The following is a 12,719-nucleotide window of genomic DNA, read 5'->3' as shown; positions in this document are numbered from 1 at the left end:
ATCCCCGACGGGAAAGGAACGCGGGGGCGGAGAGAGGAGCCGCGAGCCAATCGCAGCCCGTGACCTCTCCTCGTCCCTCCGGGGCCGGCCCGCGAGACTACAGCTCCCAGCATGCCGCGCGAGGCACGCGCCGGCGTCTGACGATGGCAACGAGAGGGTGACTGGCTGGCTCTGCCCCGGCGGGCGTTGGGGGGGGTTTGTAACCGGGGTGGGGGCTGGAGGGTGAGAAGGAGGAGGGTCGGGGCCGTGTGAAGAGGGGGCTGGGGCCTAGGCCTAGGTCTAGTGGAGGGGGGGTGAGGAGAGGGGTGAAGTGGGGGAGGTGAGGAGGGGGCCTGGGAGAGGTGAGGAGGGAGAGCTGGGGGGGATGGGAAGGGTGAAGTGGGGGAGGAGAGGGGGGGCTGGGGAGGTGAGGAGGGGGGATGGGAAGGGTGAAGTGGGGGAGGAGAGGGGGGGCTGGGGAGGTGAGGAGGGGGGATGGGAAGGGTGAAGTGGGGGAGGAGAGGGGGGGCTGGGGAGGTGAGGAGGGGGGAGGAGAGGGGGGATGGGGGAGGGCTGAAGTGGGGGAGAGGGGAGGCTGGGGGGGATGGGAGGGGTGAAGAGAGTGAGGAGAGGGACAGCTGGTGAGAGGGGTTGGGGTATGTGAGGAGGGACTGGTTCTGTTTTAGTCCAAGGTGGATGTGTAATGTGCTGTGATTGAGGCCTGGCCTGTACACAGCTGCCTGATTCTGAGGCCTTGACCATATGGGACAGTTCTACCAATTTCTTCGGTGTGGTTCTATCGTTTAGGTTAAGCTGAATAGGAACAGGTTTAATCTAAACCAAGTTTCAAGTGTCCAAGCAGAGGTTTGCACTAGTTTAACTGCGTCACTAAGGGCACGTCTTCACTAGCAAAGTTAAAGTGCTGCTGCGGAAGTGCTTTAAGGTGGCTGTGTAGTTGCAGCACAAAACCACCTCCATGAGGGGAATAGCTACCAGCACTGGGAGCCCGGTGTACACTGGCACTTACTTACAGTGCTCAGGGGGGTGTCTTTACAGCAGTGCTATAAAGTGCCAGTGTGGACAAGCCCGAGGTCTGTTTTAAAAAGAAATGCTCTAAATTGCTTACATTGGCAAGCTATAGCAGTGTAAGTTGAGGTGTGAATTTAAACTGATATAAACAAAAAGAAAAGGAGGACTTGTGGCACCTTAGAGACTAACCAGTTTATTTGAGCATAAGCTTTCGTGAGCTACAGCTCACTTCATTGGAGCTCACGAAAGCTTATGCTCAAATAAATTGGTTAGTCTCTAAGGTGCCACAAGTCCTCCTTTTCTTTTTGCGAATACAGACTAACATGGCTGTTATTCTGAAACCTGAGATAAACAGTTATCCTGTTATAACCCCTCCCACTGTTTGGACAGTATCATTCTGTTTTTTTTCAGTTTAGCTTAAATTTAATAAGTTAAACCAAAAGAGTTGTTCCTGTAAGTGTGTCCCCCGGTGGGTTTTACCAGTATAACTACAACAGTATAACTTGGAAGGAGCCCTGATGCTGCTGCCCTGTTCTGTGTGAGAGAAAATACCATTAACATTACAAGTGACCCATTGCACTCGTGTTAGCTACATCTTCACTGCTAAAAGAAGTGGGGTTCTTAGGGATCAATGCTAGGCCCAATGCCATTCAATACTTTCAGTATTAATCTGGAAATAAATATAAAATCAATACTGATAAAATATGCAGATGACACAAAAATTGGCAAAGTAGTAAATAATTATAAGGGCAGGCCTGTCATACAGAGCCATCTGGCTCACTGGGTAAGCTGGGCCCATTCAAACAAAACATGTTTTAATGCAGCCAGATGCAAAGGTATACATCTAGGATCAAAGAATACCTGTCATCCCTATAGAATGGGGACCTATATTCCTGGAAAGCAATTTTTTGGAAAAGGAAGTAGGGGCTATATAGTAGACAAGCAACTGAATGTGAGATCTCCGTGTGATGTTGGGAATAGTGAATAGGAGTAAGGAAGTCATTTTTACTTCTGTATACAGCACTGGTGAGACCAATACTGGAATACTGCATCCAGGTCTGGTGTCCACATTTTTAAAAGGATGCTGAAAAACTGGAGAGGGTGCAGAAAAAAGCCAGAAAAAAAGCTTTGAGGTCTGGAGAAAATGTCTTATGGTGAGAGACATAAAGAGCTCAGGCTCTTTAATTTAATTATAAGAAGATAGAAAGGTGACTTTATTAGTGTATAAGTACCTTAATGGGGAGAAAATACCAGGTAATAAAGGACTCTAATCTAGCAGAGAGAGGCAGGAAGCTGACACCTGACTAATTAAAATTAGTATTAAGACACACATTTCAGTGAATGAGGGTGTTTAACTATTGGAACAAGCCACCAATGGAAATGGTGAATTCTTCCTCTCTCGATGTCTGCAGATCAAGATTGTGGATGTCTTTCTGGAAGATATGCGTTAGCCAAACACAAGTTAATGGTCTCAAGACTGCAGCAACAGGGTGAAATTTAATAGCCTATGCTATACAGGAGGTCAGACTAAATGTCATTTATGGCCTTAGATGCTATGAATCTATGAAAGTGTTTTCACATTGAGATAGTTTTCTCACTGTACAATCCTAGTAGAGACAAAGCACAGGTAGCTTTTTCTCAGCGTAGCTAGTGTTGAGGGCAACCTTATTAACACCTCTCTTTTCTCTCCTCCCCACCCCGGTTTACCTCAATTAGCTACATCGAGATGAAAACTACAGTGCCTTGTTTCCCCTTGGATTTTACATGGAGATAGCCACTGGCTCTGAATCAGGCAGACTGGGTGTTGTCCACATACCCTACTTGAAGTGATACCCAGTGAGGAGGTACTGATCCCTTAACTTTTGCAGCCCCCCCTCCATCTCTGTCAGTATGATAAATAGGTAATATAGAGAGTAGAAATATCACCTACTGCTGTAAAATATAAACTAACATAACTTCTCTCTGCCCCAACTCTTTGGTCTAGTCAGCATATCATGGGGCTGAACAGAGCCCTTCTTTCATGCTTGTTACCCGAATGAAATTCCAATTGATGTTAATCAAAGTTCTGCATGAGTAGAGCATGCTGAATTAAGACCTTTACTCTATTTTGTAAAATGCAATAGTAAATGATTAAAACTAACAGTGATCTGCTTTGTATGTCACCAGATGAGCTGTACAAACAAAGTATTACTCAGCACTGTGCTGATCGCTCTTCCAGTTTTATATCTCTGATAGCAGTGCTGCATGTTATGTACCTTCCTTATAGGTTGAAAGCTATTGGAATAGACATTCTTCTAGCGCAGCGGTTCTCAAACTTTAGCAACCCGGGGACCCCCATTTTGATTTAAAAATTTTCAGGGACTCCCAAGCCCCCCCGCTCAGCCCCTGTCCTGCCCCCTTCCTGAGGCCATGCCCCCTGCTTGCTCCATCACCCTTTCTCTGTCACTCGCTCTCCCCCACCCTCACTCACTTTCACCAGGTTGGGGCAGGGGGTTGAGGTGCAGGAGGGGGTACGGGATCTGGGAGGGAGTTTGGGTGCAGGATGAGGTTCGGCCTCTGGGCTGGGAGTTTGGTGCGGGGTGCGGGCTCTGGGCTGGCAGTTTGGGTGCTGGAGGGTGTTCAGGGCTAGGGCAGGAGAGTGGGGTGTGGGAGGGGGTGAGAGGTGCGGGCTCTGGGTAGGGGTGTGGGATGGGGTGAGAGGGGCAGTGGTTACCTCCTGGGGCTCCCAAAAGCAACAGGCACATCTCTGGCAGCAACTCCTAGGCGGGAGGCCACCCTGCTCTACCTGCAGCTCCCATTGGCTGCAGTTCCTGGCCAGTAGGGGCTGTGGAGTCAGCAGTCGGGCCAGGGGCAGCATACGGAGACCCTCTGCCCCTGGCCACAGGGATGTGCTGGCTGCTTCCCGGAGCGATGTGGACAGTATCTGCTCCTCCCCCTCCTTCCCAGCGTCTCCTTCCTGAGGCACTAGGAGGGAGAGGGAGGAGTTGATCAGCGGGGCCACAGACCCCTGGGGGTCTGCGGACCCCAGTTTGAGAAACGCTGTTCTAGTGCACCATCAGCTAGCAAGGTCTTCCTTGTCTCAGTCATTTTAAAACTGAAGCTGATGAAGATTTTTGAGCTATTACCTTCCTACACATGAGAAATGTTTTGCCTTAATAAACTATTCAGTCATCTAATCTGACCTCCTACATATCACAGGTCCTTAAATTTTACCCGGTTTCCTCTGTATTAAATGCAATAACTTATGTTTGGCTAAAACATATTTTCCAGATATAATATAGAATAGAGATTTGATCACAAGTCTGCAGTTAGTCAGTCTACGCTGACTGCTAATTTGGGGAGTCTGTTGCAGTTATGCAAGAGAGAACAATTTTCTATAATACTTGAGTTCATTTTTATTCATGAAAATTTTTGTCTTTACTCAGTATAGACCCTGAAGTATCATGAAGTACATCATGATGTCTGGATCATTAGAAAAAGGTTTCTAACTATCTGGGACATGCTCCCAATAGTAGTGGGGGCAAATAATGTAAGTAATTTTAAGAGGGAGCTTGATAACTTTGTAAATAGGATTATATGACAGGGTTGCTTGCGATTGCAGAGGACTGGATCCAGGGACTCAGAAGGTCACTTGCAGTCCTATGTTCTCAGAAATGAAAAGGTTGAGAACCCCTGATTTAGTGGGAATAGAACCCAGGCATTCCCAGTCTCCTGTCGTGGTCCCTAGTGGAGATGCAGCTTACGTTGGCATAGGGAGATCTTTTGTTAGTATAGTAAACTGCTTCTAAGAATGACACAGGTTATATCAGCAAAAGGGCTGTTTTGCCAGTATAGCTGCTGCTTCATGTGTATTGTGTGTTTTGTTTTGTTTTTTCTTGGTCAGTTTAGCTATGTCGAAACGGGGGTGCCAACAAAACTCCGTAGTGTAGACCTGGCCCAAGAGTGGCTTTGTTCCCCAATTGTTATAAGCTAAACCTGAAAAATTCTCTTTTATTCTGGAATAAGTGTGTCCACGCTGTAGGTTGCAGCAATATATCTGTTTAATTTAAATTTAATTTACATTTTTAAATTTTAATTCACACTTTTTTATACTGAGAAAACTTTCCCTTGTAGACAGGGCCAAAGCCAATCTTTAGCTATTGTGGGGTTAGAAGAGCACTTTGGTGGGGTAGGTTATCCCTTAACTTCTTAATGTGGGGCTTCTTGTGCCTTCCTATGAAACACCTGTACTGGTGGTCATTGCTGGAGATGGAATTCCTGAGTTAGATGGGCTGCTGGTGTGATTAATGTGTGGAACAAACTACCAGTGCAGCAGCAGATACGTATGGACACATTCTGGAATTAGACAAGTCGTTAAGTATTGTGGATTGGAGAAACTTGCAACCAAAATACTAAATAGGTGGATGGACCTGCTTACGCAGCTTATCCTGGGGGGAAGAATCCTCTTTTCACTTAAATGTGATGAGCTAAATCCCATCCAGTTGGTAGGTTAACTATTAAAGAATACAAAGTAGATGATAACTCAGTTATTTAAAGTGGGGGAAATTGCCTAGAAGGGAAGATATATACACAGTGTAGTAAAATCCTAATGAATAAAACTTGATATTGGAGTTTACAGGAATGGCCACAGTGGTAAATCTAAAAATGAATGAGATGTTCTATAAAAGCAATAGTAGGAGATATATGTATAGGCAGCCTAGTGCTGTATCAACTGATTGGGGAAATCCTGGTTTTAAATATGTGCAGCCCTCAACATGATAAACAAATGTATATTGAATAATATAAACTTGTGTGTGTATAATAATGAATACTTTGTATTTCAGCAGCTTTCGGGGGAGATATTATCAAAGCATTACACAGACATTAAGTAAACCCTTGAAACGTCTCTGTGCTACAGGTTGTTATTATTCCCATTTTGTAGAGGAAGATAATGAGTCACAGCAATGTTAAGCAAATTAGCCAAGTTCATACTTCCAATTAGTGGACTGGCAGTAGAACCAAGAACTTCTGATTCCCAGTCCTGTACTCCAGGTACTGGATCATAATCCCTATCTGAATGTGATCCTGTCTGTCAGACAATCTCCTTTTGTTTTTTTCCACAGTGCAATAATGCAGGTGTGCTGGCTAGTGAGGAAAGATAAATGCTGTCAGCGAATCAAACTGCCACACTTAAAAACAGTAGTGATAGGGCGTGGCCCAGAGACGGAGATCACAGACAAGAAGTGTTCACGGCAACAGGGTAAGTTATAACTTCAGTTTACATGCAACTGCTGGATTGATGACAACCCAGTGATTCCAAAAAAAGTATAAGAAACCTGTGAGGTACAGGTATAGAAATTCTGTGATGGTGTCATGTCAGATTGTGAGATTCATTTCTGTTTCATTGTTCTTCTGTTTGATTACATTGCTCTGATAGGCTGTAAACTCTAAAGCCCAGCTGGCAGTGATTGGGTATTTAAGGGATGGGCAGTTCAGGTGGGAACTACAGTTTCGCTCTGAAAATCAAAGCAGGAGTCTCTCCGGCATGCTGTGTAATTATCAGTCATGGGGCTCCAATCCAGTGGGTCTTTTAGCCACAGAAGATCTCTGCTCTCTAGGTAGAGCTGAAAGACAAGGAGGACTTGTGGCACCTTAGAGACTAACAAATTTATTTGAGCATAAGCTTTCGTGAGCTACAGCTCACTTCATCGGATGCATGCAGTGGAAAATACAGTGGGGAGATTTATATACATAGAGAACATGAAACAATGGGTGTTACCATACACACTGTAATGAGAGTGATCACTTAAGGTGAGCTATTACCAGCAGGAGAGCGAGGGAGTGGGGTGGGGGGGAAGCCTTTTGTAGTGATAATCAAGGTGGGCCATTTCCAGCAGTTGACAAGAACATCTGAGGAACAGTGGGGGTGGGGGAATAAATATGGGGAAATAGTTTTACTTTGTGTAATGACCCATGCACTGCCAGTCTCTATTCAAGCCTAAGTTAATTCCAATTCAGCAGTCTCTCGTTGGAGTCTGTTTTTGAAGTTTTTTTTCTTGAAGAATTGCAACTTTTAGGTCTGCAATCGAGTGACCAAAGAGATTGTTGTGTTCTCTGACTGGTTTTTGAATGTTATAATTCTTGACGTCTGATGTGTCCATTTATTCTTTGAGACTGTCCGGTTTGACCAATGTACATGGCAGAGGGGCATTGCTGGCACATGATGGCATATATCACATTGGTAGATGTGCAGGTGAACGAGCCTCTGATAGTGTGGCTGATGTGATTAGGCCCTATGATGCTGTCCCCTGAATAGATATGTGGACACAGTTGGCAATGGGCTTTGTTGCAAGGATAGGTTCCTGGGTTAGTGGTTCTGTTGTGTGGTGTGTGGTTGCTGGTGAGTATTTGCTTCAGGTTGTGGGGCTGTCTGTAAGTGAGGACTGGCCTGTCTCCCAAGATCTGTGAGAGTGATGAGTCATCCTTCAGGATAGGTTGTAGATCATTGATGATGCATTGGAGAGGTTTTATTTGGGGGCTGAAGGTGATGGCTAGTGGCGTTCTGTTATTTTCTTTCTTGGGCCTGTCCTATAGTAGGCGACTTCGAGGTACTCTTCTGCCTCTGTCAGTCTGTTTCTTTACTTCAGCAGGTGGGTATTGTAGTTGTAAGAATGCTTGATAGAGATCTTGTAGGTGTTTGTCTCTGTCTGAGGGGTTGGAGCAAATGGGGTTGTATCGTAGAGCTTGGCTGTAGACAATGGATCGTGTGGTGTGGTCTGGATGAAAGCTGGAGGCATGTAGGTAGGAATAGCGTAGAGCTGATTATCGATTCTAGCTATTCTGCTCTCATTATAGGAGCTTGCAAAGGGCTCTGTAATCTGACAGGCATGAGGGAACGTGGCCTTTCTGTCACCAGGAGCAGTAGAAATTGACCTTTTATAAAACAGTCTTATACCTAGTCTGTTGAAAACCTGTAAATTCATATAGAACTGATAAATGGTGGAGAGTGTTTTGAGTCTGACATTCTCTCCAGTTTCCAGTTAATTTGATTTTTATATATTGTTCATGTTCCTATAAGTGCCAGTACGTGTATTTCATAAATTGAAAAGTAACTGGATGCATTTTGTAGCAAGGGTAGCAGTCTCTGTTAAATTCTATAGAACTCTGTAAAAGGTTCTGTAACAAGGATATGATTTGGTCCTAGTTTCCTTTGTATCATATCCCCTGGTACAACTATAAAATACCAAGTGGTGCTAGCTGCAGATTTTTTAAGAAGGTTTCAGAGTAACAGCCGTGTTAGTCTGTATTCGCAAAAAGAAAAGGAGGACTTGTGGCACCTTAAGAGACTAACCAATTTATTTGAGCATGAGCTTTCGTGAGCTACAGCTCACTTCATCGGATGCATACTGTGGAAAGTACAGAAGATCTTTTTATACACACAAACCGTGAAAAAAATGGGTATTTACCACTACAAAAGGAACATACATTGTGGGCCAGATCCCCAGCTGAATTTGGCTTCAGTAGAGCTGTGCCAGTTTACTCCTATGTTTAAGGAATTCTCTGATGCTTTTGTTTTTTCTTTTCAGTGCAGCTAAAAGCAGACTGTAATAAAGGGTATGTCAAGATCAAACAGGTATGTTCGTTTATGGATGTCCAGTATTACTTTTATTTACTGAGGGTTGTCATTGTGCTTGTTGCTTTACAAAACATGGCAGATGACACAATCCCATCACAGAGCTTGCAATCTAAAATGTCCAGACACTGGAGAAGGGGTCAATCAGGGAGTTTAGTGGATGAGCTATTGATGTAATACATCTTCTGTATGCTGCAGTGGGAGGACTGTTTCACTCCTCTTCCCTGCACCGGGTAACATCCTGGAAGATGGCTAAGATTTATGGCTGGTCCAGACTTAACATTTAGGTGGTTGTGGCTACCTCGCTTGGGGTGTGAAGAATTCACACCCCTGAGCGCTGTAGCTATGCCAGCCTAACTGCTGGTATAGATGCAGCGGGGTCAACAGAAGACTGCTTCCATCAACCTAGCTACCGTTTCTCAGGGAGATGGTGTTAATACAGTGATGGAAAAACCCCATCTGTCACTGGAGGCTATGTCTACATTATGACATTGCTATGGTGCTATAGTCCTGTGGTGTAGATATGGCCTAAGATTTCTGCTGCTGCTCCTCATGTTGCTTCTCCCCCACCTGTTGCTGGGGCCTGCGGGGGTGGCCTCTGTCTAGGCTGTCTAGACTTGGAGAATAGGTAGTGTTTTAATTAACACAATTTTAAACGCTACTTAGCATCCAGCATAGACAGGGTTTAACACCTTTACTAGGTTCCTCACCCAGGGTTAGCAGCCTGTTTTCCTAGCCTAGACAAGGCCTCTCTGTTTGTTTGTCTGGGTTTCTGGGTGTGTTAATCGTCACAGTACCTGATCATCTTGGGAGTTATCCTTGCAGTCCCTTCTAACACTTGACTGTTAGGGGTAGAGTTGAAATAAAAAAACTTATTTCACTCAGGCCATCTAATGGTAATTAACTTTGTCACAACTAATTTGTGTCCCAATTAGACTGGTGACCTACCAGAGAGAGAGAGAGACTAGCTTTTCACAGAAATCGTTACACTACTGTACTACAAATACTGTACTCTGGATGCAGTGCCCTACAGGTCCAAAAAGCACCTCGGCAGCTTACTGGGCTTGGTTAGAAACAAATCTTTCTTCCAAAGACCCCAACTGCTTGATAAACGTTTTACACTTGGCTGCAAACTATATTCAGTGAAATCACTAAGGGATCAGCAACCACTGGTTGCCTAGTGAGTAAGCTTTAATTACAGTCTGAATACAACTGTACAAGAAACATTGGGAACACTGTGACTGTATTCAGATAGGCAGTTGCCTCTGAAGATGGTGCTTAGTGCAAGTTTCACTGTATAAGAGGATTGCTCCTGGCCTGAAGGAAGTGCAGTGCTAGGGTGTCAGGAAGTAGCCTTCAAACAGCACATGGTTCAGGATGGAAAGTGAAGAAAATTTTATTCCTCTGAAAATTTAGGGCATTATAATTCAGCAGAATATCTTGGGATTCCAGCTGAAACTTGAAGGGCTAAAACTCATGCAGAGTACCCCGGGCTCCAAGTCATAGTGCCATTGTGTGGACCTTGCAGGTATCCAACAGGAACTCTGCTAAAGAGAAACCTGGAGGCAGTGTTTAGAGGCTGAATCTGGTTTTGTCCAGTGTGTTGATTGTATAATTAACTAAAAGCATTTCATGGAAGCAGGGAATCCAGTTCCTCAAGAATACAAGTAGCTCAACCTCAAGTGATCTTGACTGTAGTATAGTCTTCTCCAAGACCTGACCCCTCTCTGTTTTGCCCCCCTCTTCCCCAGCAATGCTGGGATATTGGTTGTAACTAAGGCTACAATTATGTCACGGAAGTCACGCAATCCGTGACTTCCAAAGACCTCCGTGACCTTTTCTGTCCTGGGGCTGGAGCTCCCAGCCAGCCCCGCCCCTGCAGCTCCCATTCCCTGCCCTGGTTGGGGAACCCCGCAGCTGCCCTGCTGCAGCAGGCAGTGGGGTTACCCCAGAGCTCCCACGCACCACAGCAGTGGGCGCTGAACCCACCTATCCCTTTTGTCAGGGATATTTTTAATGAAAGTCAGGGACAGGTCACAGGCTTCCATGAATTTTTATTTATTGCCTGTGACCTGTCCATGACTTTTACTAAAAATATCCACGACAAAAACTTAGCCTTAATTATAACTGATTTAGAGAGGACAGAGCTACCTCTAGAGCCACCAGCAGAGCTTCTGGAAGCACTTGAGTTTTCAAAACCCTTTTTTGGGGAAGAAACACATGAGGATTATATAGATTTGTAAATAGCTATGAAAGAAAAGGTAGGTCAAAGTTTCAGTTTAACTCACCTTGTGAGTGTCCCTTTGATAGGGCAGCTGTGAAGAGCATCACTGAGTTTGCTGATATAGATATGCAGGCTATTATTTTTAATTTCTTGAATATTATTTTTTGTGACAGGTTGTACATACCTCAGGCAGGGTAAGGGTTAACTTCCATCAAAGGAAGTCAGGCAGCGGGTCTTGACTTGAAGCCCTCTAGGCAGTTATTTAAATGGGAAGTATTTAGTGCAGCACAGAAACTGAACTGGGAGGTGACCAGGTCCAGCTCAGCCAAAGGGCAAGAAAAACCTGAAGAAAGGGATGCTTCTTTGCTGGACAGCTGCATTCTTCCTGAGACATCCCAGGAGAGAGGAATTAATTTCCTTTTGCTCTACTCTTGCCCAGATGGAAGTGAGCCTCCCGGAGGTGGGATTGGCAATGGGCCATGCCCTGTGAGCCAAAGCTGCTGAAAGCCTTGGGCCCCCTGTATGAAGAAGAGCCAGAGTAGAGTTGCTCTGTGCTGCCCACATGGATGGCTCTTTCTTCTTCCTTGGCTGTTTTCTCTGTTTCCTGGTGCCTGACACTACAGTCTACCAGCCTTTCATGCTGTGATTGATTTCTTACAAAGGCACACAGAGAACATAAGTAACATTTAAAATAATATTTTAATGGATGTAAAACGGGATATTGCAACAGTCTGGTGTTGTAACCGCTCTTTTATGTGGTGTGAAGCTAGCTACACTTACACGAACCTTTCATCGTTAATACGGTCATGGAGAGGCTCAGTTTGTATAGAAACACATGTCAACATAGAACTAAAGTGTATAAATGCCTCTTTAATATGACTAAGTGCCACAGGAGAAACGCTTTTTGGTACTTTCATAAAATATGAGACTTAATTTTTCCATAATTGAGATGATCTATATTTTTTCAATGTTTTTTTTTATTTGAAATATTTGTAACATGGGGCTCAGTTCTGCCCATGGCATTACTCCTGTGTAACTGAGGGCAGCATTAGGCCTGTCATAGGTATTCACACACACATTTGGAATGGCAAAATCTTCTCACAGAGCTAGTCACCAATGAAATAAAACAACTTATGCTAAGAATCTTCCAAAGATGCCGTGCATTTGGAGCACAGTAAGAAGACACATATCGCTATAAAGGAGACTGATCAGAAAGTACAACTGTTTGGAACCTAGGTGCTGGTTTCTGATGCTGAGTATTGGAGTCAGACTTGATGCAGCTACTATTTATTTATTTTTCCAAGCACCTAAAGATATGCCAAAGGCCTTAAAACCCAGATGAAGACACATCTTGATCCTGCAACCGATATCACTAATACGGACCCTGTACCCATGTGGAACTGACCTCATTTGGGTCATGGGCTCCATGGCAGGGCGAGATCACAGCCAGTACAATTAATGTGGACTCTGTACCAATGTGGGACCAGCTCCATTGAGGTCACAGGGGCTTCATGGCAAGGCAGGGTCAGAACCAGCTCCACCAACCTGTACCCATGTAGGATCCCAGTATGGCTGCATGCTTTGGTGGGGTCACAACCAATGCCACCAACACAGACCCTAGTGGGGTGCAGGGCTTTGTGGTGGTATGGAGTCCCAGTCAGCTCTGCTAACACAGACCCTGTTCCCATGTGGGATCCCATTAGGCTCATTAGGGCTTCATGCTGGTGCAGGGTTTGCTCTAGCAGTTCAGGATGAGGCTCTAAATCTACACCTCAAACTCCAGTTTTTGATTTGCATTAAAATGGGCCAGTATGTGGAGTGGGGTGGAGGAAGTGCCATGTATTCTTCCCTCTCTGCGTTACAGGGCAGGGATGC

The 12,719-nt window shown here is 44.9% G+C and overlaps 1 protein-coding gene across 13 annotated transcripts in view; it reads left to right on the top strand.

Annotated features, from left to right (window-relative positions):
• APTX (aprataxin) overlaps positions 1–12,719 on the top strand; it is a 40,316-nt gene that overhangs the window by 1,006 nt on the left and 26,591 nt on the right. For 2 of the 13 annotated variants that reach the window (XM_084628297.1, XM_084628300.1), the window contains exons 1-3: positions 3–157; positions 6,111–6,247; positions 8,574–8,620. In XM_084628297.1, coding sequence (XP_084484423.1) covers positions 144–157; positions 6,111–6,247; positions 8,574–8,620 — 198 coding nt within the window. In that variant the 5' untranslated portion in view covers positions 3–143. Of the gene's footprint in view, positions 1–2; positions 158–647; positions 844–2,029; positions 2,163–2,724; positions 2,853–4,433; positions 4,538–6,110; positions 6,248–8,573; positions 8,621–12,719 lie in introns of those variants that run through there. The other 11 variants (XM_084628303.1, XM_084628306.1, XM_084628302.1 and 8 more) reach the window with 11 other exon arrangements.

Source organism: Lepidochelys olivacea, assembly GCF_965140295.1.
Source record: "Lepidochelys olivacea isolate rLepOli2 genome assembly, chromosome: 5".
Classification (NCBI taxonomy): Eukaryota; Metazoa; Chordata; order Testudines; family Cheloniidae; genus Lepidochelys; species Lepidochelys olivacea.
Note: the sequence above shows the minus strand (reverse complement) of the source record. Positions and strands in the feature narration are given on the sequence as shown.